General features: G+C 42.2%; 1 protein-coding gene across 1 annotated transcript in view; it reads left to right on the top strand.

Annotated features, from left to right (window-relative positions):
* LOC145401900 (uncharacterized) overlaps window positions 1-22,465 on the top strand; it is a 91,964-nt gene that overhangs the window by 46,173 nt on the left and 23,326 nt on the right. The window contains exons 7-9 of the mRNA XM_080274006.1: window positions 2,334-2,588; window positions 11,703-11,759; window positions 18,030-18,256. Of these exons, the coding sequence (XP_080130132.1) occupies window positions 2,334-2,588; window positions 11,703-11,759; window positions 18,030-18,256 (539 nt within the window). The remainder of the gene's footprint in view (window positions 1-2,333; window positions 2,589-11,702; window positions 11,760-18,029; window positions 18,257-22,465) is intronic.

Below are 22,465 nucleotides of genomic sequence, written 5' to 3'. Positions count from 1 at the left end.
CTTCAGGCATTACAAGTTGCATGGATCACTCATAACATCATCAGAGTTATCTTGCATGGTACTTTTATTTTTTTTTATTGTGTGTACAAGGCTTTTCAAAATAAACCAAGTTGCTAAAATCACTCCACCCTGCTACCTCAAACGTCCCTCACTTGAATTCTTATCTGTATATATATAAAAGAGCCACGTTGCTTGTTTGTTTGTCCTTCAATCATGCCCAAACCTAAGGCCAGAGACCCCCAGACCCATATATATTCTGAACCAAGGTGACCCAAGAATGGTTTTTGGTGGGTCAAATTTCAGATCTGAGTCATTTTGAGGTCACTGGTGGAGTGTTTGCCTTTTTGGCCAGGGCAGTGCCGGGTACTCCTGCAGCCCAATTTTTGGCATGGAGACTCACATGGCCTCCAGTTCGGACATAGGGTGTGCGAGGTTGACCTCTGAGGTCATTTGAGGTCACTGGTCAGAGGTCATTTGAGGTCACCAGTAACACACACTCAAACGACTGGACCCAGCAGCCCAATTTTTGGCATGGAGACTGACATGACCACCAGTTTGGACATAGGCTATGTGAGGTTGACCTCCAAGGTCATTTGAGGTCACCGATAAAACACTCTTGAATGACTGGACACAGCAGGCCAGTTTTTGGCATGGAGACTCACGTGACCTCCAGTTTGGACATAGGCTATGTGAGGTTGACCTCCGAAGTAATTTTTAGGTCACTGGTTGGAGGTTATTTGAGATAACTCGTAATAGTAAACAAGTGCACACAAATACTGTGTGTCAGTCTCTGAAAGGTGAGATGGTAAGTTCCTGGACCTCTTATACTGTAATCCCTCTTCAGAAGCATAAAAGGTACATGGTCGTTCTGAAGTAGAAAGAAAGATTGAACTAGAATAAATAGGATTAAAGTGTTCGCCTTTTAGGCCTGGCAATGCCAGTTACCCCTACTAATCTATGTACTGTATATAAAAGAGCCGTGCCAGTTGTTTGTCCTTCAGTCATGCCCAAACCAAGGGCCAGAGACCCCCAGGCCCATATATATTCTGAATCAGGGTGACCCATGGTAGGTTTTAGGTGGTTCAAAATTCAGATCTGGATCATTTGAGATCAGTGGTAGAGTGTTCACCTTTTTGGCCCGACCCCTGCAGCCCAATTTTTGGCTTGGAGATTCACTTGACCTCTAGTTTGGACATATGCTATGTGAGGTTGACCTCTAAGGTCATTTGAGGTCACTGGTTGAAGGTCATTTGAGGTCACCAGTAATACATGCTCAAACGACGGGACCTAGCAGCCCAGTTTTTGGCATGGAGACTCACATAACCTCCAGTTTGGACGTAGGCTATGTGGTTGACCTTCGAAGTCATTTGAGGTCATATATAATACATGCTCAAACGACTGCACCCAGCCGCCCAATTTTTGGCATGGAGACTCACATGACCTCCAGTTTGGACATAGGCTATGTGGGGTTGACTTCCAATGTCGTTTGAGGTCACTGGCAATGGTAAACAAGTTCGCACAAATACTGTGCGTTAGTCTGCGAAAGTTGAAATGGGAAGTTCCTAGACCTCTTGTAATCCCTTTTCAGAAGCATCAGAGGTACATGATCTTTCTGGAGTAGAAAGATTGAACTTGAATAAATAGGATTAGAGTGTTCGCCTTTTTGGCCTGGGCAGCGCTGGGTACCCCTGCTAGTTTTTACATAATTCCACCTTGTTCTTGGCCTCTTTTCATTCTTCCATCAACTTTGCTTATGCACTCTTATCATCACTGACTCTGCATTCCATATGTCCACACAATTCAGTGCTGTTTTTATTCTTTTATAATTACTCAGGCCAGACAGTTTTTCATAACCTGGGGAGACCTTTCATAGTGAAGGGGTTAGAAATGGTCTCTATAATTGCCATCTTTAAAATTGCATTTAATGATATTGTACTTTATTCTTGCTACTTCCAGATATTTTATTGTGGGTGAACCGCACAAATCACTTACAAATATGTTCTGCATTATCCTGATTTTGTGAAGTAGAGCCAAGATTCCAGGGGGTTTATTGATGTGTGAACGATTTTGTGACTAATTTGATAGGGGATGCTGTTGATAGCTGTCACTCTTTTATAAGTTAATTACTCTGTCCATATTATTGGATTCTGCAGTACTTCACCTCCCCTTTAATGATGAAAAAATGTCAGTGGTGATGGTAATGATGATGATGATGTTATTCCAGACAATTTTATTCAGCTTTAAGACAGACCCACTCATAATAAGGGGGTTCATTAACAACACATATCACTTTCCACATTTACTTTGCATTTCCCTATTATCACGGTGTTTAGTTTCAGGTGATGGGTTTGACTTGCTTGAAAGTTGTCTTCAGGAGAGTGGGATCAAGGTGGGGGACAACAAGAAGAGTGCCATTGAGCACAGGGATGCTGAGGTGAAAGTGGAAACAGGACCAGGGCTAGAGGAGGATGTGGTGGATGAGGAAGAGCAGGAGGAGGAGGGCCTGCTGGAGGAGAGGAAGAAGGGCGAGTATGTGTATGTTGTGGAGGCTCTTGAGGAGCTGAAGATGAAGCAGTCCAGAAAGGCAAGTATAGTGGGTCCTCATAATAAGCTTTATTTTTATTTTTATTTATTAATTTATTTATTTTTATGCTGTTAAGTCCTCGATGAAGTACTCCCTAAAGGCAAGTATAGTGAGTTTTTACTATATGTGACAGCAAGTGGTTGGCTGAGGGTTAGTTCCCCTCCCCGGAAAACAACCAACTGAAAATACAAACAAGAATCCTCGGACCAGGACTAACCAAAAGATGACGACTAAGAACCAAACAAAGGACATGATACGGATGGCAACATGGAATGTAAGGGGTGCAAGATGAATGAGAGAGAGAGAGATTGTCCAGGTGCTTGAGGGTGCAAAAGTGGATGTATGTGGATAAACTGGAACTAAATGGAGAGGTGAGAGTGTAAGAGAATGGGAGTATGGATGGGGTATATGTGCAGGAGCAGGTGAGAATGAGAGACGAAAAGAAGGAGTGTGTATTGTTGTGAGTAACAGATGGAAGGAGAATATAAGAGCGTATGGATCACTTGGTTCAAGACTGAAAGTTGGACTACGAATGTGGGCGGTTGTGTGCGTGTATGCACCAACGCAAGATCGTGCAAGCAGAGTGAGAGAAGAGACAAATGTGGAGGTGTACATGGAAAAGTTTGAAAGGAATGAGAGAGTGTTTTTGGTTGGCGATATGAATGGTAAAGTAGGGAATGTGAAGGTGGATGGAGTAGTTGGTGAGTGGGGTGTGCCTGCTGAGATAGATGAGAATGGTAATGCTTTAGTGGACATTTATGCTGGGAGGGGTTGGTGGTAGCTAATACCCTCTTCAGGCACAAAATGATCCACAGGTGTACATGGTGAGTAATGAGAAGGGTGGATGGTGAATTGAATGAAAGGAAGGCAATGATTGATTATGTGTGTGTGGATGAAAGGATGCAAAGATGTGTAATGGATGCAAGAGCATATAGAGGTTGGGGGAGTGGACTTTCTGACCACCACCAAGAGGTGGTCAGAATCAAGGTGCAAGTAAAATAATGAAATTAAAGAAGAGAAGGACGAGAGGAAGGATTAGATGCAAGGAGAGTGGAAAGGTTACAAGAGGATGAGAAAATGGCAGAATATAAGAGAGAAGTGGAGGAATGATTGGGTAAATATGAATTGGAGCAGATGGGGGATGTGGAAGGTGTGTGCAAGATATTCACAGAAGAAATATGTGCATCATGTGAGGTGGTGTGTTGGGTGAAGAGAAGACAAAAGATGATGCAAGGAACAGCATGGTGGAATAAAGAGGTGAGACAGGCTGTGGCACAAAAGAAAAAAGCATATAATGAATGGATGAGAAATAGGGGGATGGAAAAAGTTGAGAGACAGAAGAGAGTGTCATATGTAGAAAGGAAGAGAGAGGTGAAAAGATTAGTAAGAGAAAGTAAGAAGAGAGTGGATGAGGAATTTGGAAGGAATTTGAGTGTCAAGTGGAGGGAATGTAAGAAAATGTTTTGGAAAGAGGTAAAGAGAGTCAGACAGGGTGGTAACGAAGTTAGCTGGGGAGTGAAAGATAAAAATGGTAGATTACTAGTTGAGAAGGGAGAAAAAGTGAGCAGATGGAGAGAACACTTTAATGAATTGTTGAACATTGAAAATGAAAGTAATGCAAGTATAAGTGGCTGGGAGAAGGAGGGAGGTGAGAAGACAGGAAGACATCAGTAAGATGGAAGTTGTGGAAGCAATGAAGAAAGTCAAATTGGGGAAAGCCCCAGGAATTGATGGAGTGTGTGGTGCAATACTGAAGCATGGGGGAGAGATAGTAGTAGAATGGATGTGGAAGATGTGCAGATTGGCCTGGGAGGAAGGTAGGGTCCTGGATGATTGGAAGTCAGGTATAATTATTCCCTTGCACAAAGAAAAAGGGGAAAAAGAAGTGTGTGGTAATCATAGGGGCATTTGTCTTCTCAGTGTAATAGGAAAAGTATATGGTAGGATACTTATTGACAGAGTTAGGGAAATAACAGAGGAATTAGTTGGAGAAGAACAGGGAGGCTTTAGGAAGGGAAGAGGTTGTGTAGATCAGATATTCATTCTTAGATCTTTAGTGGAAAAGTGTCTAGAGAAGGGAAAGAAGTTGTATGCGGCCTTCTTGGTTTTGGCGAAAGCATATGACAGGGTGGATAGACAAGGATTGTGGAAAGTATTAAGGATATGTGGAGTAGGTGGGAAGTTGTTGAATGCTGTAATGAGTATGTATGAGGGTGCTAAGGCTGCAGTGCGTGTGGATAGTGAAATGAGTTAAATTTTCTATTTGAAGGTTGGGTTGAAACAGGGATGTGTCGTGTCTCCATGGTTGTTCAATCTGTATATGGATGGGGTTATAAAAGAGATACAAGGTAGGTCAGTGGATGTTGGAGTGGCCCTAATGAGAGAGGGAAGTGTTTGGAAACTCCCTGTACTGTAGTTTGCAGATGATATTGTGTTGTGAAGTGAAGACGAAGGTGAGCTGCAAGGCTTGGTGGATGAGTTTGGGAGAGTGTGTAAGAAGCGAAATTTAAAGGTGAATGTAGGGAAGAGTAAAGTTATTGTCTTCGAGAGAGGTGAAGTCAGTGAATGTACAGTGAGGTTGGATGATGAAGAAATGGAATATGTGCATACGTTTAAGTACTTGGGTAGTGTGATGAGTAAGGATGGAGGTTTGGAGGGTGAAGTGCTTGAAAGGGTACAACAAGGAAGAACGGTTGCTGGTTCCTTGAAGGCAGTGATAAGAAACAGGGAAGTGAGCATGGAAGTGAAAAAGTTATTACACGACCGTATTGTGATACCAACTCTGATGTATGGAAGTGAAGCTTGGACGTTGTTGGGGGGACACAAGTCGAGTGAGAGCAGTGGAAATGAGTTATTTGAGGGAAGCCTGTGGAGTCACATAGAGAGACAGCCTGACAAATGAGGATATAAAGAAGCGCTGTGGTGTGGATGTTGATGTGATAGGAAGCAGTAGGAGAAGTACATTGAGGTGGTTTGGCCATGTGGAGAGGATGGAGGGTGAGAGGCTGATGAGGAGAGTGTATGAGAGTGAGGTGGAGGGGGAGAGAGGGAGGGGAAGGCCAAGGATGAGGTGGAGGGATGGAGTGGAGAGGTATACGAGAAAGGGGGATGTGAATTGGGAGCGGGGCAGTGAAATGGCGGGGGACAGGGTGACGTGGAAGCGAGTTGTTTGTGGTCTTCCCTTATGGGATTAAGGCGTCTGGCAATAGATAGATAGATTTACTTATTACACTTAAACCTTACTATAATGGGCGAATTAGGACCCAAGCCATTCCAAAAAAAGTGAAATTCCGAAAAAAGCAACACCCGGACTTTCCCTGCTAACCCGGACATTTTTAGATATATCAGATATTAGTCCGGATTGCACCAACAGTTTTTAAACTGTTTTCACTACCTTTGCAGTACTGTACTGTTTTATACATTCACTGCAATAATCAAATGGTATTATATATATAATAATACAGTACTCTACACTGATAAACATGTCTTTTCTTTACCTTATTGTGGTAAACGTAGCTGAAGTGGTCAGGCAGCCCAGACTGCTTCTGGCCTTATCGGACTTTTTTCGATATAAAAGAATTTAGTCTGGAAGCTCCTCGATTCCAGTAAAGTGAATTCCAGTCTGTTGAAATCCATTATATTGAGATTTTACTGTATTATTTTTTTTTAGATGAAGATGAAGCAACCCAGAAATGAGGGTATTGGAAGATCTCATTCTCATTATTTTTTGTTAAATGAAATTAGAAACTCTAGATTGAAGATAAAGTAATCCAGAAAGGTAAGCAGTGTGTGTCCTTGTTACAAGCTGCTTTTTTTCTGTTCTTTCATGTTGTTAAGACTTCATTAATTATACATGAACTGCCTACTAAGTTTCACTGTTACCTATGGATTTGAGTTGCCAGTTTCCCCCAATTACAACACCAGGTGTTTAAAAAATTTGTGATGTTATGGAACCTATTGCTAATTTAGTGAGGACTGTCAGTATAGAATAGGCTGTTGTGGTGGTAGATGTGATGGCTTGTTTGATTCAGTATTAATGAACGTCCTCATAATAAGTAGTATGTGAGTGTAGACAGACTTATAGCTTCAGCTATAAAGTGCTATAACTTTTTAATATCCTCCCCTGTTTAGAAAATGGATATATGATAGTAAAGCTTGAATAATGCTGCAGTCAGGAATTAAATTAGAACCCAACTAATTACTGTAGAAAGCATAGCTCTTCTGGCAAAGGTGAATGACACTTCTGTTAACAGACGTATATGTGTGTACATAATGTTCTGGTATGGACTGGATGTTTTGGCTGTATGGATTCCTCAACTGGTCACTATTATATCAGCTTGGAACCCCACAGGTGATCACCAATTTATATATCAGCTTAGGCGTGATCTGTCTGTTCCAAGCAAGGTTATAACGTTGCGCCTGGTCGAAGTCACTTCCAGCTGACACACTCCACCAAAACATCTTCTTACACACTGGAGATGGTGGGAATCGGTGTAGAATCCTGTTGAAGGAATTTAGTGGTAGCGTGTGCAGGTGAACTGAAACTGAGCAGATTAAATCTCTGTTTATTGGCCACAGAAAGATACAACTGCTTCACAGAGAGCTCAGAGTTAATACGTCCCTCTTGTTCTAATGATACGTGCGTTCTGCTGTTAGCTGGCCGGCGTCCCCTCTGGGTGTGGCGCTGAGATCAGCATATTCAGAGGTGCCAAACCCCACAGACAACTGGGATTTATTCATGAATAGAAGCATCATAACTTTACCATGTACATCATACACCTCAGTAAAGTAGTATTAATTACATTAAAGTATACCAACAAGGTAAATATTTTCTCAAGACTTTATACATATATACAATATATATTTCTCTATCGCCATCCCTTTACTCTAGTGTTTATGATTGAAAAAGGCTGTCTGATTGCGCATCCTATCCCAAGCCACACTTTACAGTGAAATGGTGTTTTGTTATTTATTATTCACACTATATTACACATTGTTAATTGTGAATGAACAACTTTGTATGTAATACGTAACAATAGTGTGAAACTACAACTCGTCATGGGAAAATGATGTTGGCGCCAGAACATTGCTCGGCCACACCTTTCAACGTCCCCGTCAATATTGTTGTCCTAACTACTGTGTAGCCTAACCAGTGTGTAGGGTAGCTAACTATTCAGGCACGTCCGCTTGCAATCCGCGAGTACGGACCCGTGGTTTTAGTGGGTTTCTCATTCAGCCTCGTAGATAGTAGCCCCAAACACAAACACAGGACAAGACCACAATAAGTAGAAGGCCAATGCCAGGACCAAAATAGGAAGGAGAAAGGTATGAAGGGAGATAGGATAGTACATGTGGCTCTAAATCAGTCTTGTTCAGGTGGGTGAGGAACTGTATCTCTTGAGCACATGAGACAGCCTGTTCACATTCAAGGTAGAAACATTGAATGAAGGTAAAAAGGGTCGTAACTGGGACGAGAAGTTCACCGACATGGCTAGATGGTGCTTGTTAGGTAGAACTGCTATCTCTTTACTGTGTAACTCACAATAATCGGGTGCAACATAGTAACCCTTTACCATAAGGAACTGGTTTTGTGAGGCACCAGTCTCTTCGAAGGTGTGGGTTCGTATCCCACCGCTGCCACCAAAAATGTTTCGGCTGTATGGATTCCTCAACTGGTCATTATTGTATCAGCTTGGAACCCCACAGGTGATCACCAATTTATATATCATCTTAGGCATGATCTCTATGTTCCAAGCAAGGTTATAACGTTGCGCCTGGTCGAAGTCACTTCCAGCTGACACACTCCACCAAAATGTCTTCTCACACACTGGAGATGGTGGGAATCGGTGTAGAATCCTGTTGAAGGAATTTAGAGGTAGCGTGTGCAGGTGAACTGAAACTGAGCAGATTAAATCTCTGTTTATTGGCCACAGAAAGATACAACTGCGACACAGAGAGCTCAGAGTTAATACGTCCCTCTTGTTCTAATGATACGTGCGTTCTGCTGTTAGCTGGCCGGCGTCCCCTCTGGGTGTGGTGCTGAGATCAGCATATTCAGAGGTGCCAAACCCCACAGACAACTGGGATTTATTCATGAATAGAAGCATCATAACTTTACCATGTACTTTATACACCTCAGTAAAATAGTATTGATTACATTAAAGTATACCAACAAGGTAAATATTTCCCCAAGACTTTATACATATATACAATATATATTTCTCTGTCGCCTTCCCTTTACTCTAGCGTTTATGATTGAAAAAGGCTGTCTGATTGCGCATCCTATCCCAAGGCACACTTTACAGTGAAATGGTGTTTTGTTGTTTATCATTCACACAGTATTACACATTGTTAATTGTGAATGAACAACTTTGTATGTAATACGTAACAATAGTGTGAAACTACAACTCGTCATGGGAAAATGATGTTGGCGCCGGAACATGGAGATACTCTGATCGTTTGGACTGTCTGCTGATCCAGACAACCTTTCACCCCATATAGTCCAGACTAAAGAGGTTCTGCTGCATTTATGTAAGATGTAACTGATTTGATTAGTTTAGGAAATTGTACACAGTGTAAAAGATTTTGCTCTTGGAGTTAGAGGGTGGGCATAACTAGATGGGGCAACAAATTTTGAGATTATAACACTTTGGCTGACCTCGCATGCATGCCTCGCTACATCCTGGGTCGGCTGGGGGTTGCCAGGCAGTGAATAGTTACTCACAAATGTTTATACAGGAATTCCTCCAATATCCAATGTAATAGAGCCAAAGGCATGTCCGGAAAGTGGGTTTGTCTGGATACTGGGAAAATGCCTCCCGGACAGGTACTTATGGACCCTAACCCAGCCTAACTTAGAAAACCACCTACATAACTCCCTACCGGATGTGCACAGCACCTAATTAAGATCCTGTTCACACAAATAAGGGACGGAAAGCTTGAAATAAATTAAATGGAACCAGAAAATGAGGAATTAGAAGTGAGGAGGGAAAATATTTAGCAGTGTTCAGGGTACTTACAAATCCATGGCTGTTACAAAGATTAACCCTCCTCCTCTAAGGCTCAGGCAGTGGTGAAAATGCTCTTGAAGCACGTACAGTAATCCATTGTTGCACTGCACTTAATCCTTTGCACTGTGAATTATAATTGTTTAACACTGCACATTCTCTTCTTACTTGCACCATGCCAATTGCAACCGCCAGTTTGCACTCTGAACGTAATCCTTTGCACTCTGAATTCTAATTTCCTAACAGTGCACAACACTGTTAATTCCCATGTGGTCTAATGGCGAGGTATTGCAGTTTATTCATTGTTTATTCACAAAAACGAGCATGTGCGGCATCCATTGCGATGAGCGTCTAGGCAGAATGGTAGTTAGGTGGTAACTGGGGAGGGGAGGAAGCAAGAGGCCGCTTTTAAACACAGCAGTTCAGCACTGTGCACCAAGTTCAAAATACGGTTGAAAAAATTTTGGATTTTTTTTGCTTTTTTATGCTTTTTGGCCATTTTTGGGTTCTGAAGGCCCAGGCCCAAAATGTCTGGACATTGGGAGTTATTGGATGTTCAGATATTAAAGGGATTACTGTATTTTCTTATATCTGACCTTAATTTTCATGCTACATTATTCATTTTAGTGTCAAATTGTTTGCAGTTGATTTTTCTATAAAGATATATGCATATGAGGTTGAATAGAATACCAGCATTACCAGTATTATAAAAGAATGTACAACAATGTGAAAAAATGTAGGCAGTTTGCGTAAATGTTTATACTCTTTCCATATTTTCAATTTTATTTTTTGTGCTATTTTCTTCATGTTAGTCTCTCTTGGTTCACTAGTGTTTGTTCTGCAATAATATATGTATAAAATAATAAGCAAACAACCAACATTACTATTACTGGACCTGTAAAGAAGGCCAGGCACACTCCATAAATATTTATACCTGTACTTGAATTTTATTTTTTTTCTGACGGTATTTTGCGTACTACTTCATTCATTTTAGTCTAATTGCACATATGAGTTTGTTCTTCAGTGACATACGCATTCAAGAATGAACAGAACACAGACTCACTATTACTAACACAGCACACAGCAAATAAATATACAGTACTGTATATGCATGCATAGAAAAATAGAGAATCTGTATACTGTACAGTAAATATATCTATACTTACCACCCAATGATGTTTGTAGAGCATAGGAAGAATGGGAAGACATTGGCGTGCATTTTAAACCTAATCCCATGAACATTGAACAATAAATGGGTTTTTCACGTATACAGTACGTTACTTCGATAATGTAAATAATGTTCTTACGGGAGTTTTTCGGATGATGTCATCGGCTGGCCAAAGTGTTAAGACACCTTAACTGGATGTAGTGCTCATCTAGGGTGACTACCCTTTCCTCTTTTTCTTCCTTCTTTCCTGTCTTCCACTTCTGAATTCCTTCCATCTTTCTTTCCTCTTCCTTCTGTCTACAGGTGATGCTACACTGAGTGACAAGCCAAATGGATTCCTGGACACCAGGAAACCATTTACTAAGCTGAGTGGTAATCATATAATCAAACTATGGCACCTGGTGGTTTAATGGGTAATTAAGGCACTCGAGCTGGATTGAGCCTGTGAAGGTTTATATCCAACGGGTGGTTGGGGTTTATTGCTCATGTAATGCTGCTCAGGGATGAGTAAGGCTGGTCACTTTCATCATAAATGTCAGGACCAGCTTGCCTAGCCCTGGACTTCTATGCTCCTCATGGGGCAACACAGGATTAGATGATGTATGTATGTATGTATGTATGTATATTAAGACACCTAGGCCTGAGTCCACAAACAAACTTATTATCTGTTCCCTGTTGCAACCTAGATTTTGATGTGTAGGAAGAACAAGAGATACTGGAAGTTTCTGCTCTGTCCTGTCCTCGCTGGGGAAACAATTCACACTTACAACAGGTAGTTGTTCTTAAGTGTGTTTGTGGTTCTGGATGCTGGTATGGAAGCTGGGTGGCATAATGTGATATTACAGCACAGAAGATGACAGTAGTGACAGTACAGTACAAAGAGGCTCTTATAGTTACAAACTTTATTACTGTATTTTCTCCTTTATGTTTCAGAAACCAGCAGAGGCTCAGTACAAATGTGAAGAGTGCGGTAAAATGTACTCTACCCTCTCAATTCTCAGTGAGTGATCAATCGTTTTGTATTATTATATTCCTCTTTATTGATGTGCAAGTAGGATATCATCTATCGGGTCAAAAAAGGCTGACCCATGCAGGGATAAAACAGCTTACCTTACTGTACTATATACAATGGTAAGTAGGGGCGCTCACCATCCACTCACTCGATGTAGTGCTGCTCGGGTGTCTGCCCTTTCCTCTCTTCCTTCTTCCTTCCTTCCTCCCTCCTCTGTCTTTCTTTCCTTCATTCTTTCCTCTTCCTTCTGTCTATGGGTGACTACAATGAGTGACAAGCCAAATGGTTTCCTGTACACCAGGAAACCATTTACCATGCTTCATGGTAAACATATAACCAACAGCGCCTGGTGGTTTATTGGGTAATTAAGGTGCTCCAGTCGGTTTGAACCTGTGTAGGTTTAAATCCAAGCGGTGGTTGGAGTTTATTGCTTATGTAATGCCACTCAGGGATGAGTGTGGCTGTTCACTCTCATCTTGAATGTGTGGACCAACTTGCCAAGCCCCAGGCTCATATGCTCCTCCTGGGGGAACACAGGACTAGATAATGTTTGTATGTATGTATGTAATAACTAACATGACATCTGAAGAGAGTCCTAGACTGAAACAGTTGTGTCCTTATAATAATCATTTTCAGTATTGGTGTAATTCAACCACTAACACACAGTATTTCATTTAGGCTACTACCAGAAAATTTTGCTCAGCTCAGAGAAATGCAGGAAGTCCTTGTTTCTGTATAATGCATTTTTTTTGTATATTTTCTTTTTCTGTTAAAAATTGACAAGTTAAAATTTCATTACTCCCTGTAAAGATGATTGTCCAGTTTCTACCAGTTAACAGTATCAGGTGTATGGAAACACTTGCAGTATCTTGGAATACATCAGTGGCATAATGAAGACTGCCTGGACTGTAGTCATGTTGATAGGAGGAACAGTAGAAGAACAATGCAGTGGATTAGTGATATTGAGAGGAAGTGTAGTAAAAGAGCAGTGCTGTGGGTTTGTGATACTGGCAAGAGAATAGTAAAGAATAATGCATTGGGTAAATACTCGTAAAGTGTTCAGACAAAACCAAATCAAATGATTCCATGCTTCCTTATAAGGAATCTTATTTTTAGTTTGGCCATGGCACAGCTGATATTTTGTATGGCATGAAAGCTAAACAAAGTGCCAAAACCAGCTATAGTGTCCTTGCACAGTGAACGTATTCAGAGTAAATGATTCGCCAAGTGAATGAGTAGTGGGTAATCAGGTCCACAGATCCGTAATGAACGAGTTGATCTCCAAGTGAATGAAATCAAGGGAAAGAGTAGGCCATAACCACCGTCGCCCATTTTGAACGACCCCCCCTCCTCCCAGTAGACGCTGCACAAGAGGTCAGATCTGAGCAACTTGTTGAGTAGAATCCAGTGGAGGACGAAGATTTGTCTGTGTCGAAGATCAGTGGATGTTCTGAGAGAAGAGGTCAAGGCAAATGAAACAAGCTACCATAGGACACAGGAAGTGCTCAGTGGAGTAGAAACCACTTTTCGTTATTAGATTGACAGGCACGATACAAAGTCAACATAAGAAAACAAACATTCATCGCACGCTGCTACTGAACTCAAGAATAACAGGTGCCAGTTGCCTCTACACCGTCTGGTGTCATCTTTGGACTTTGAAGGTTTTATGGGAGAGGTGAATGAGGTAGAGACACGTGGGGAAGTGGTTCAGTCAAGTGATGAGGGCGGGACTGGTGACGGGAACGAGAGAGTGGAAGGTGATGTGGAGGGTTCACCGTAAGAGTGTCTCCCTGGCTCGGAACCACCAGCGTTCAAACCAGTCAGGACTGGCATCTGCTCCACCTAACCCTTTGTTAATCAGGTGGGGTGTTTTGGCACCCCAGATTTTTTTAAAAGCTCATTTTTCCTAGCTGGTAATTCAAATATTTCTCTCCATTCCAGTACTCTTCTGATTCAGTAATGGGAGGGAGCATGTGGAATGGTTTAGTCCTGCCTCTGCTGTGGTGAGAAAGAGAGGCACTTTCCCCCTCTTCCCCTGGGGTGTCTAGTGACCCCATCAAACTAACCATTTAGATCATATTGTGATACAGATTGTTTTTTTTTATCTTATTTTTGCATATTGTTTATTATTAAACTGATTAAAAATCACAGAATGTTTTTTCCTGTGTGTGTTTACATGACAAATGAGATATGAGTCCATTTGTTATATTTTTAATGATGTTATAATTCATTGTATTTTATTATTATAAATTAATAAACACCACCTACAAGACATTCAGTTTTTTCATTAGTGATTGCAGAGATATGCTGAAGCGGCAGTATGAATATATTTTACATCTTAGTCATACTACATGTATTTTTGTATTGGGGTGTTGTAACTCCCCACTGGACTAACCACGTTTGAATACCCCACAGGACCAATGAAGGATTAAAGCAAATAACCGTGCGTTTTATATTTTGTAGATCTGTACTGTATGCATTTGAAATGTGCCCCGTAGTACATCTCTATGGCTCAAAAAGTGAACTTCGTGGAAGCGGTGCTGCTCATATGCTATTTTTCCATATGTTGTTCACAGTGAACGTATTCGCAGTGAACGGGCTCCTCTGTCACCCATAAACTCATTCACTGTGCGAGGGCATTGTAATTATTTCTCATCAGTTGCAGGAAAACTGTTGGGATGTGTAAGAAAATTAGCAACAATGTGAGAGTCTCCAAGTTGAACTATGAGTATTATACTTGGTGTCGAGTTTCATACCTGAGGGAGGATTTTGTGAATACAGTAGTTGGATTCACTTTCATGATAGTCCCTCCCATGATTAATGATGTTTGTCCATTTTAACTCCTTCAGCATGCTTTTTTTTTCTTTTTAAGCTGCCACAGAATGATCTTATTTAGCTTATGGAGGATCTCGAGCCCTAATAGGGTTAATGAAACTGTATTTAATCCCTTCAGTTCAAAGGCTTCCTGGTGTTAAAAATAAAGTTCCCGGAAAATAGTGGTGCTGAATTAAAAAATGTATCCTTGTAGTGAAAGGATTAGTCATAGAGAGCAAATGTTTTTGTGGGCATTGTGTAGTCTTTTTTTTCTTTAATATTAATCATAGAGAGCAAATGTTTTTGTGGACATTCTGTAGTCTTTCTTTCTTTAATTAAAGAGCATTGTTTTGACCCTTTCTTAAAAAAGAAAGAAAAAAATGATTGTCAGGACGGTGGCCAGCGCATGACTAATTTTTTTGAGAGGCTGATAATGGAAGGCATTGTTTTTGATCATCCCTAAATTTGATAAGAATAAATGAAGGTGGTTAGTGATGTAGAGTAATGCTTTGCAGTATATGCATGATCATATTGCAGAACTCATACATTCTAAAAATCACCAAGATGCATCAGGCTGTCTAAAGTAAAGTTGATACCTGACTAAATAAACACTGCTGAATTCTTTCATTTTATGGAAGGGAGGTATTGATGAGGGATGCCTTCATATTGTGGGGATTGTTGTTGTTGCTCAACTCCACTCCATCTGATCAAGCTGACCTGTCGACTGCAGTTAAGCAACCACTCCTCTGGGATTGTCCAGTAGGTTCTCCACACTGCTGATGTTGTGTCTGTCTTAGTGTGGCATGTGCTAGTGGTGCTTCATTATGTTTGTTCTTTTGGGTAGGCCTGTTCTACAAGCTGGGGATGTGTCATCTGTGATTCCAGCCAACCCCAATCAAACTTGGTTGCTGAGGAGGGGTGGGTGATGTCCTGCTGTAAATGTAGCTTGGTAAACTCGATCATCTCAATATAAGGACACCGCCGATGGGTGGATGTCAGCAGGAGGGGCTTGTAGTATTGATGTGATTGAGGTGTTGTATTGCCCTGTGTGTGAAATGAGTATTTCTTCTCAGCTAGTATTGGAATGTCTGGAAGTGGGATATTGTTGTAGCTGGGTTGATAATATTTGTGTGGTGATTGTTTTATGTGCATAGGTCTGTTGTGTGTCTCTGTCATGTAATGACAGGGGTGTTGTGCATATGCATAGGCTGTTGCATAGAATTGTGTGCCCCTCATATCATGATAGTCTCTAACAGGGAGAACATTAGTATCAAAGTGTAAGTGAGCTGTGGGAGTGGTTTTGGTGCAACCAGTGGTGATTCACTGGGTGTTGTTCTCTATGATTTGCAAGGTGTTGTAGTAGGTATTAGATAGGCTGGGAGCCCATGCCTGGGAGGCATATGACATCACTGGTCTAATGTGTTTTTGTAGAGTAGGGACTGTTTCTTTTAGTAGCCCAAAGTCTGTCCCTGTAGTTGTCTTGAATGCATTGAATCTGGAGGTGCATCACCTCTTGATTTCATGTACAAAGCCCTTGAAGGTGAGTCCGGTGTCATCACTCCAAGGATCTTAGTGGAGCGTTTGTGTGGTGCATGTACATTGTTATTTGTGATCTGTGGGGAGTACCTATGTCCATATTCACTGCTGGTGATGAGCGTGGTGGTGGATTTGACTGGGGTGATGGTCAGCCTTTTGTCCTCAATCCAAGTCTGCAATGTGTTGAGGTGGTCCTATTTTAGTGTGTAGGCAGTATCTGCAATGTGGTGTGTGGTTGTTAAAATGATCCTTTATGTGGTAACACTGATATAGCAGGTTATTTTGCTGCCTGGTTTTACAAATGTCCATCAGGTCCCTGTGTCCTGAAAAGGAGATAGTGGATTTCAGGAAACAGGTAACTTTGGCCTGCAATCCACTGGGTTTATGTACAGATGAGCTTAGGGCTGGAACTACTACTACTACTACTTCTACTTCTACTACTACTACTACCACTACTACAGGAGAGACATTGTCTTTGGCCCTATCTTTCCTTGTGTTAAAAAAAAAAGAAAGAAAGATAAGAAAGACTATGCAAGAGAGGCCACTTTTATCGTATTGCATTGTACGTCGTTTATAATGTCTCCAACTTGTCTACATGCATTGACCTTCGTCCCATACTGGCAGCTCTCCATGCCACTCAATCTCTGGCAGCCTCCCTCTTTAATTCCTTATCCCTGAGATCACACTCTATGACCTTGTCTTAGGCCTTTTTAGGTCTGCCTCTTTCATCCCTACCCTTGACGTCCAGACTTCTCCCCCTCCACGCCCAATTGGCATCCTCCATCCTCTCAACATGCCAGAACCATTTCAATCTACCCCTCATCATCACAACTCCAATACATTCCAGTTCCATCATTCCTCTTAACTCTTCAACTGTAATCCTAGCTCCCCCCAGACACTAAACAGCCATCTAATCATTGCCACTTCTGTACATTTGAGTCTAGGAATATCCTCTTCCTTTACCCCCCAGGTCTCGCTTCTGTACAGCATTACACTCCTAACACATGCCACATCCAAAGATTCCTTAGCATGAAGGGAGATCCCTCTGAATGTTAGGAGGGGCAGCAGATCTCAGAAATTCCTCCAACCTCTCCTCCTAGCCACAGAGCTATCCAGCCCTACCTCCAGCCTCTAACATGTCCCCTAAATAACAAAACTCCTCCACACACTTGAGAGATTCTTCAGCAAGATCAGTCCTTTCATGCCTGACAATCCCTACATGCTCTATCTGACACAGTGCACACACAAAATCAGCATTATTTAGCAGCCTACTTCTAACACCACCACATGTCTTATGTACTCATGTATCACATACACTGCACACGATGGAGTTACTTCCCACATCCTTGTGGTAAACTGCACATGGCCACACTCCCTCTGCTTTGACAGCCCTAGATATCATCACATTTGTTTTGTTCGCATTTACTGTCAAACCCTTATGCTCCATTCCATCTCTCCATTTCCTGAATCTTTCCTCTGCCTCTCTTTCATTCTCTTCAGTCAACACCAAGCTATCAGCATACAACATCTCCCTTGGGAATCCATTTGTGATGTCGCATAAGAGAGCTTCAATCACCATGACAAACAATAAGAGGCTCAAGACTGACCTCTCATGCATGCCAACATGCATGGAAAACTCATCACTCAAATCTCCATTCACTGTCACCTGTGTGCAAGGATCCACATACACAGCCATGGGCACTCTAACCAGCCACTCGTGGATTCCAAATTTTCTCGTTGCCCACTTCACACATCTATCATGATGTAGAAGATGTGGAAGAGAGGTAAGTAAGATGTTAAAGTTAATACCCAGCTTTTGTTAAACATACACATTTTCTCTTCTGTAGGCAGAGTTGGGTTAAAATCAAATAAATAAATAAAAAAAATAATGTTCTCTCCCCTTCACAGAGACACATCAGGTCCGTCACCGCCCCAAATCCGACCTGCCATTTAAGTGTGAGGAGTGTCCCTTCACTGCAGCTTCAAAGATTGAGCTGCTGCGCCACATGTACAAGCACACGGACAAGCAGCTCTATGTGTGTGAGATCTGTGGCAACACCTTTTCCCGCGACACTACGCTGAGGGAGCATATCCAGTACGTCCACACCAAAGCTCAGCGGCTTGTGTGTGGTATGGTGAGTGGGTCTGCTTTTTTTGCTGCCGTTGCATTGCATTTATAGCATTCTCAGAACTTCTGATGTTAGTAGTAGTAGTTGTTCCCTGGGCGGTCTGGCCGAACAGCCCCGAGTCCCTTAGGAAGGCCATGGCCGAGACCGGGCTTTCCCACAGTGCTCTCAAAGAGTGTATGTTGTGTTGTTGGCGTAGGTGATTGTGTGCAATACAGTCTTCCATAATGTGCTTAATAGTATGGGGTGCTGTGTTGCATCCTGGACAGGCATCAGCGACGGAGTCGTCCAGTCCCTTCTGGCAGCTTAAGAGGGCTGGATGATGCCCACATCTCAGCCTGGCCAGGTGGACCCTGTCCTCATGAGGGAGATAGGATTCAGAAGGGTGGATGTCAGGAGGCCGTGATTGCAACTGTGTATTGTGTTTAAGTGACTGAATGGAGCGGCAAGCGATCTGAGTGTGGATATGCTTCTGGAAACTGGTCTGAGGTGGGCAAGGGGGAAGAGATGACAGTATTTGTGTATGGTATTGTGTGCTGGGTGTTGTTTTGATGTTCCTTGGTGTGGGTGGATGTGCTGCCATGTGATGTTGTGGGTTTGTGGAGGCTGCAGCAAGAAACTGGGTGCCTCTCATGTCTAGGTGATCTTTGACTCTGAGGACTTTGGTTTCTTGATGTAGGTGGTCTGTGGGTGTAGTAGCTGTGCAGCCTGTGATTATTTTTAGGGCCTTGTTTTGTATGGTCTGTAGAGTGTTGTAGTGTGTTTTGGTGAGGTTAGGAGCCCAGGCAGGGCTTGCGTAAATCATCACTAAACGTATGTATTGTTTGTATACTGTGGTGGTGGTTTCTTTGTTGTGTCTGAATGTTGTATGGGCAAGTGACCTCAAAGCACTTAGTCTTGGTGTTATTTTATTTTTAATATTTGTGATGTGTTGTTTAAATGACATTAACGTATTGTATGTTACACCAAGGATTTTGTGTGTGTGTGTGTGTGTGGTAGGGGAGTGTTGTTTATGGTGAGGTGTGGGATGTGACTGTGTTCTGCTGTCCAGTTTGTGAGAAGGGTCACTGTAGATTTGGCTGGGGCTATTTAGCCTGTTTGTGGTGAACAATTCGTGTAGTGTGTTGAGGTAAGGTTGAATGATGTGTGCAGCTGTTTTTGCATTTTGGTGCATACATGTAAGTGTTATATCATATGCATAGGAGGCTATGTGTATCTGTGGTGTGTGGGGTGTGGGTATGTCGTGCATGTATAGGTTAAAGAGTGTAGGGGACGAAACAGATCCTTGGGGGACGCTGTTTGTGAAGTTTCTGATGTTAGAAGACTGACCGGCAAATGTTACGTGTGCACATCTGCCTGCTAAGTAGTTTGCCAACCATCTTTTTGTGTTATTGTGCATGTTTGTGTTGAGTATTTTGTTTGTGAGGTTGTGGCGGGGGATGGCATCAAAAGCTTTGCTAATGTCTTGTGTGATTAGGAGTGTTCTGTGTGGTGGCCTAGCTGAATTCATGCCATCGAAAACTCTCTGTGTAAGGTGTGTAAGAAGGGTGTTTGTGGAGTGTAGTGGCCTAAAGCCATGTTGTGATTGGGCTAGGGGAATGTGAGGTGTGACTAGTTGTAGTACCAGTCGTTTAGTGACTTTAGAGGGGGTGCAGAGGAGTGTGATGGGGCTGTGTGAGGAGGGTAATGTGGGGTCTTTGTTGGGTTTAGGGATAGTGATGATAATGCCATGCTTCCAGATGTTGGGTATTATGTTGTGTGAGTAGCTGTAGTTTGATATGTTGGTGAGTGCTTGTATGCCTTGTGGTCCTAGGTGTTTAAGGTGAATGCTGCTTATGTTGTCTTGTCCACAGGCAGATGAGTGCTTGAGGTTGTTAATGATGTGCTTCGTCTGGTTGTAAGTGAAAGGTGCGTAGTTTGGGTCTGTGGGGAACTGTCTCTTACGTCGGATGATACGTCGGTCTTCGGGATGGGGGTTTAGATGGCTGACTTGTGAAAAGTGATTGATGAGAGTGTTTGCTTGTTGTTTGTTTGAGGGTATGGTGTCTGTTGTTGTGATGGCAGCCTGAGATTGTGTGGTGTTGCTGTTGGAAAGTGTGATGCTGTTTAGTGTTTTGTAGAGTTTGCTGATGTTTGTTTTGCGGTCAAGTGTTTGGAGGTAATTTTTCCAGTTTAGTGTTTGCTGTTCTGTTATTTTATTGTTTATTTGAGTGTTGAGTTCTTGTATTTGTTGTACGGTGTCTCGTTTATGGGGTGTTGGGGAATGTCGCAGTGTGTCCTGTTGTCTGATGAGGCCTTGAATTTCTGGTGTGAAGTTGGGGTTGTGTCTCTTCCTGTTGCCTCTGGGGATGTGTCTTTTTTGTGCGTTTTGTATAGTTTTATTGAAAGTGTGCACAGCGGTGTTGATGTTTGTGATGGGTGTACTGTTTTGTGTTTCAAAATGTTGTTCTGTTTCAGTTACAGAGGCCTCCCAGTTGGCTCTCTTATAATTAGTGTATGTGTGTTTGTGGCCAGCTGGGATGATTCTGGTTTTGGTAGTGATGATGATTAGGAGGTGATCAAAACCTAGGGTTTTGACTACTCTCCATGATGTAGTGGGGGCGAGGTTTGGGGAGCAGAAGGTGATGTCTGGAGATGATAGGAGGAAGAGGGCTTGGTATGGGATATGGGTATGTTGGTCTAGATTGTTCAGTATGAAAAGATGATCTGTCTGGGATTGTAGTACCAGCCCTCTGTCTGTGTCAGGGTTGTTGACATGCCAGGCCGACGACTTGGCATTGAAATCACCACCCAGGATGATGTTGGGTATGTTATTGATGTGGTGTATCTGTAGAGAGTAATTGTATGGTACTGTGGAGGACATTTGGGGGGGAATGTATTGTTATGTGTGATTTGTTACCAGTGTGTATTTTAACTGATTGTTTTTCTGTTGTGGTGTCATGTGGGGGGAGAAGTGACTTTGTGTGTGCACTGGTATCTGCATAGTTGATGGATTTGTGTACTAGGGTGATGAGTCCACCGCCACCGCCGTTGGCCCAGTCTTGTTGAATGGTGATGAAGTTATGAAATGTCGGTGTTTTCTGTGCTCTGTGTAGTTTTGTTTCTTGTAAGATGGCAGTGTGTATGTTCTGTTGTTTGATGAATTGTGTGAGTTCTTGTTTTTTGGTGTTTATGCCATCTATGTTTAACTGAAGTATGTTTATGTTAGTTATCCATCCATCCGTCCATCCAACATCCATTTCTTCATTGCCCCATCAGGAGTGTAAGAGTCCAGGGCAAGGTACCTCAGTTGAGATGTTTAATGTGAGAATAACAAGTCACTCACCCCAGAGTGCCATTATGAGGGTAGTAAATAACAACCACCCTTGAATTTCAAATTTTATGAGTTGCATCAACATGAGTTACAGTAAAATGTCCCTGTCGGCATAATAGGGGCTGAGGCATAGCCGACTTAGGTGAACTGCAGACATATGAGAATCACCTCTTCCTCCCCCCAAAAATAAAGCAGTGTCTAAGATCACTTACCATAATTGCATACAGCTTGATGTTGAACTCAGCACAAACAGATCGCATGGGGGTGCCAGCGTCCTTTCATGCCAAGACTTTCAGCTTCTCCTGCAGGCTCAGAGTCTTCAGCTTCATTTCCTTCTTACCAGTGGCTCCCTTGGTACCATGTAGAGATGACATGATGGCAGGATACAGGATCAGTTCACATGAAAAGTGCACAACACTTTGTCACAGTCATGAGCAAGTGAGAGACACCCATCAGCGGTGGTGGCTGGGGCAAGACTGAGCTCCATGTGATGTGCGGCGTGGCGGCTCAGTATGTTTATACCACCTATGTTGGTATATTTCCAGCTAACAATCAATGTGCCAACTTAATTTTGACTTCTGCAAGTTTGAACGGGATATACTGATGCGTTATGCCTCACATGATGCTGATTTTGTGCAGTTATAAGTTGGCATTTTGCAGACTTAGGATCAGTTTTACTGACTGTTTTTTTGCCATGTGGTCAGTTTTCAGAAATGATTATTTAAATAAACATTTTGAAGCCGTGCTGACTTATGTATAATCCCGACTTAGGGAGGTTTTACTGTACATCTGATTTATTTTTCTCATGATCAGAGGAAAGAAAAAAAACAAAAACAAAAGCATCCATACACTAGTTTACAGGTGTACTCCAGTCATAAGAAATCTGTAACAGTTGGACTTGTACT

The sequence above is a fragment of the Coenobita brevimanus genome, chromosome 57, assembly GCF_032717465.1.
Source record: "Coenobita brevimanus isolate Jiangsu-jjx chromosome 57, ASM3271746v2, whole genome shotgun sequence".
NCBI classification, from domain to species: domain Eukaryota; kingdom Metazoa; phylum Arthropoda; class Malacostraca; order Decapoda; family Coenobitidae; genus Coenobita; species Coenobita brevimanus.
The sequence above is the reverse complement of the archived record's forward strand: the minus strand, read 5'-3'. Positions and strand labels throughout refer to the sequence as shown.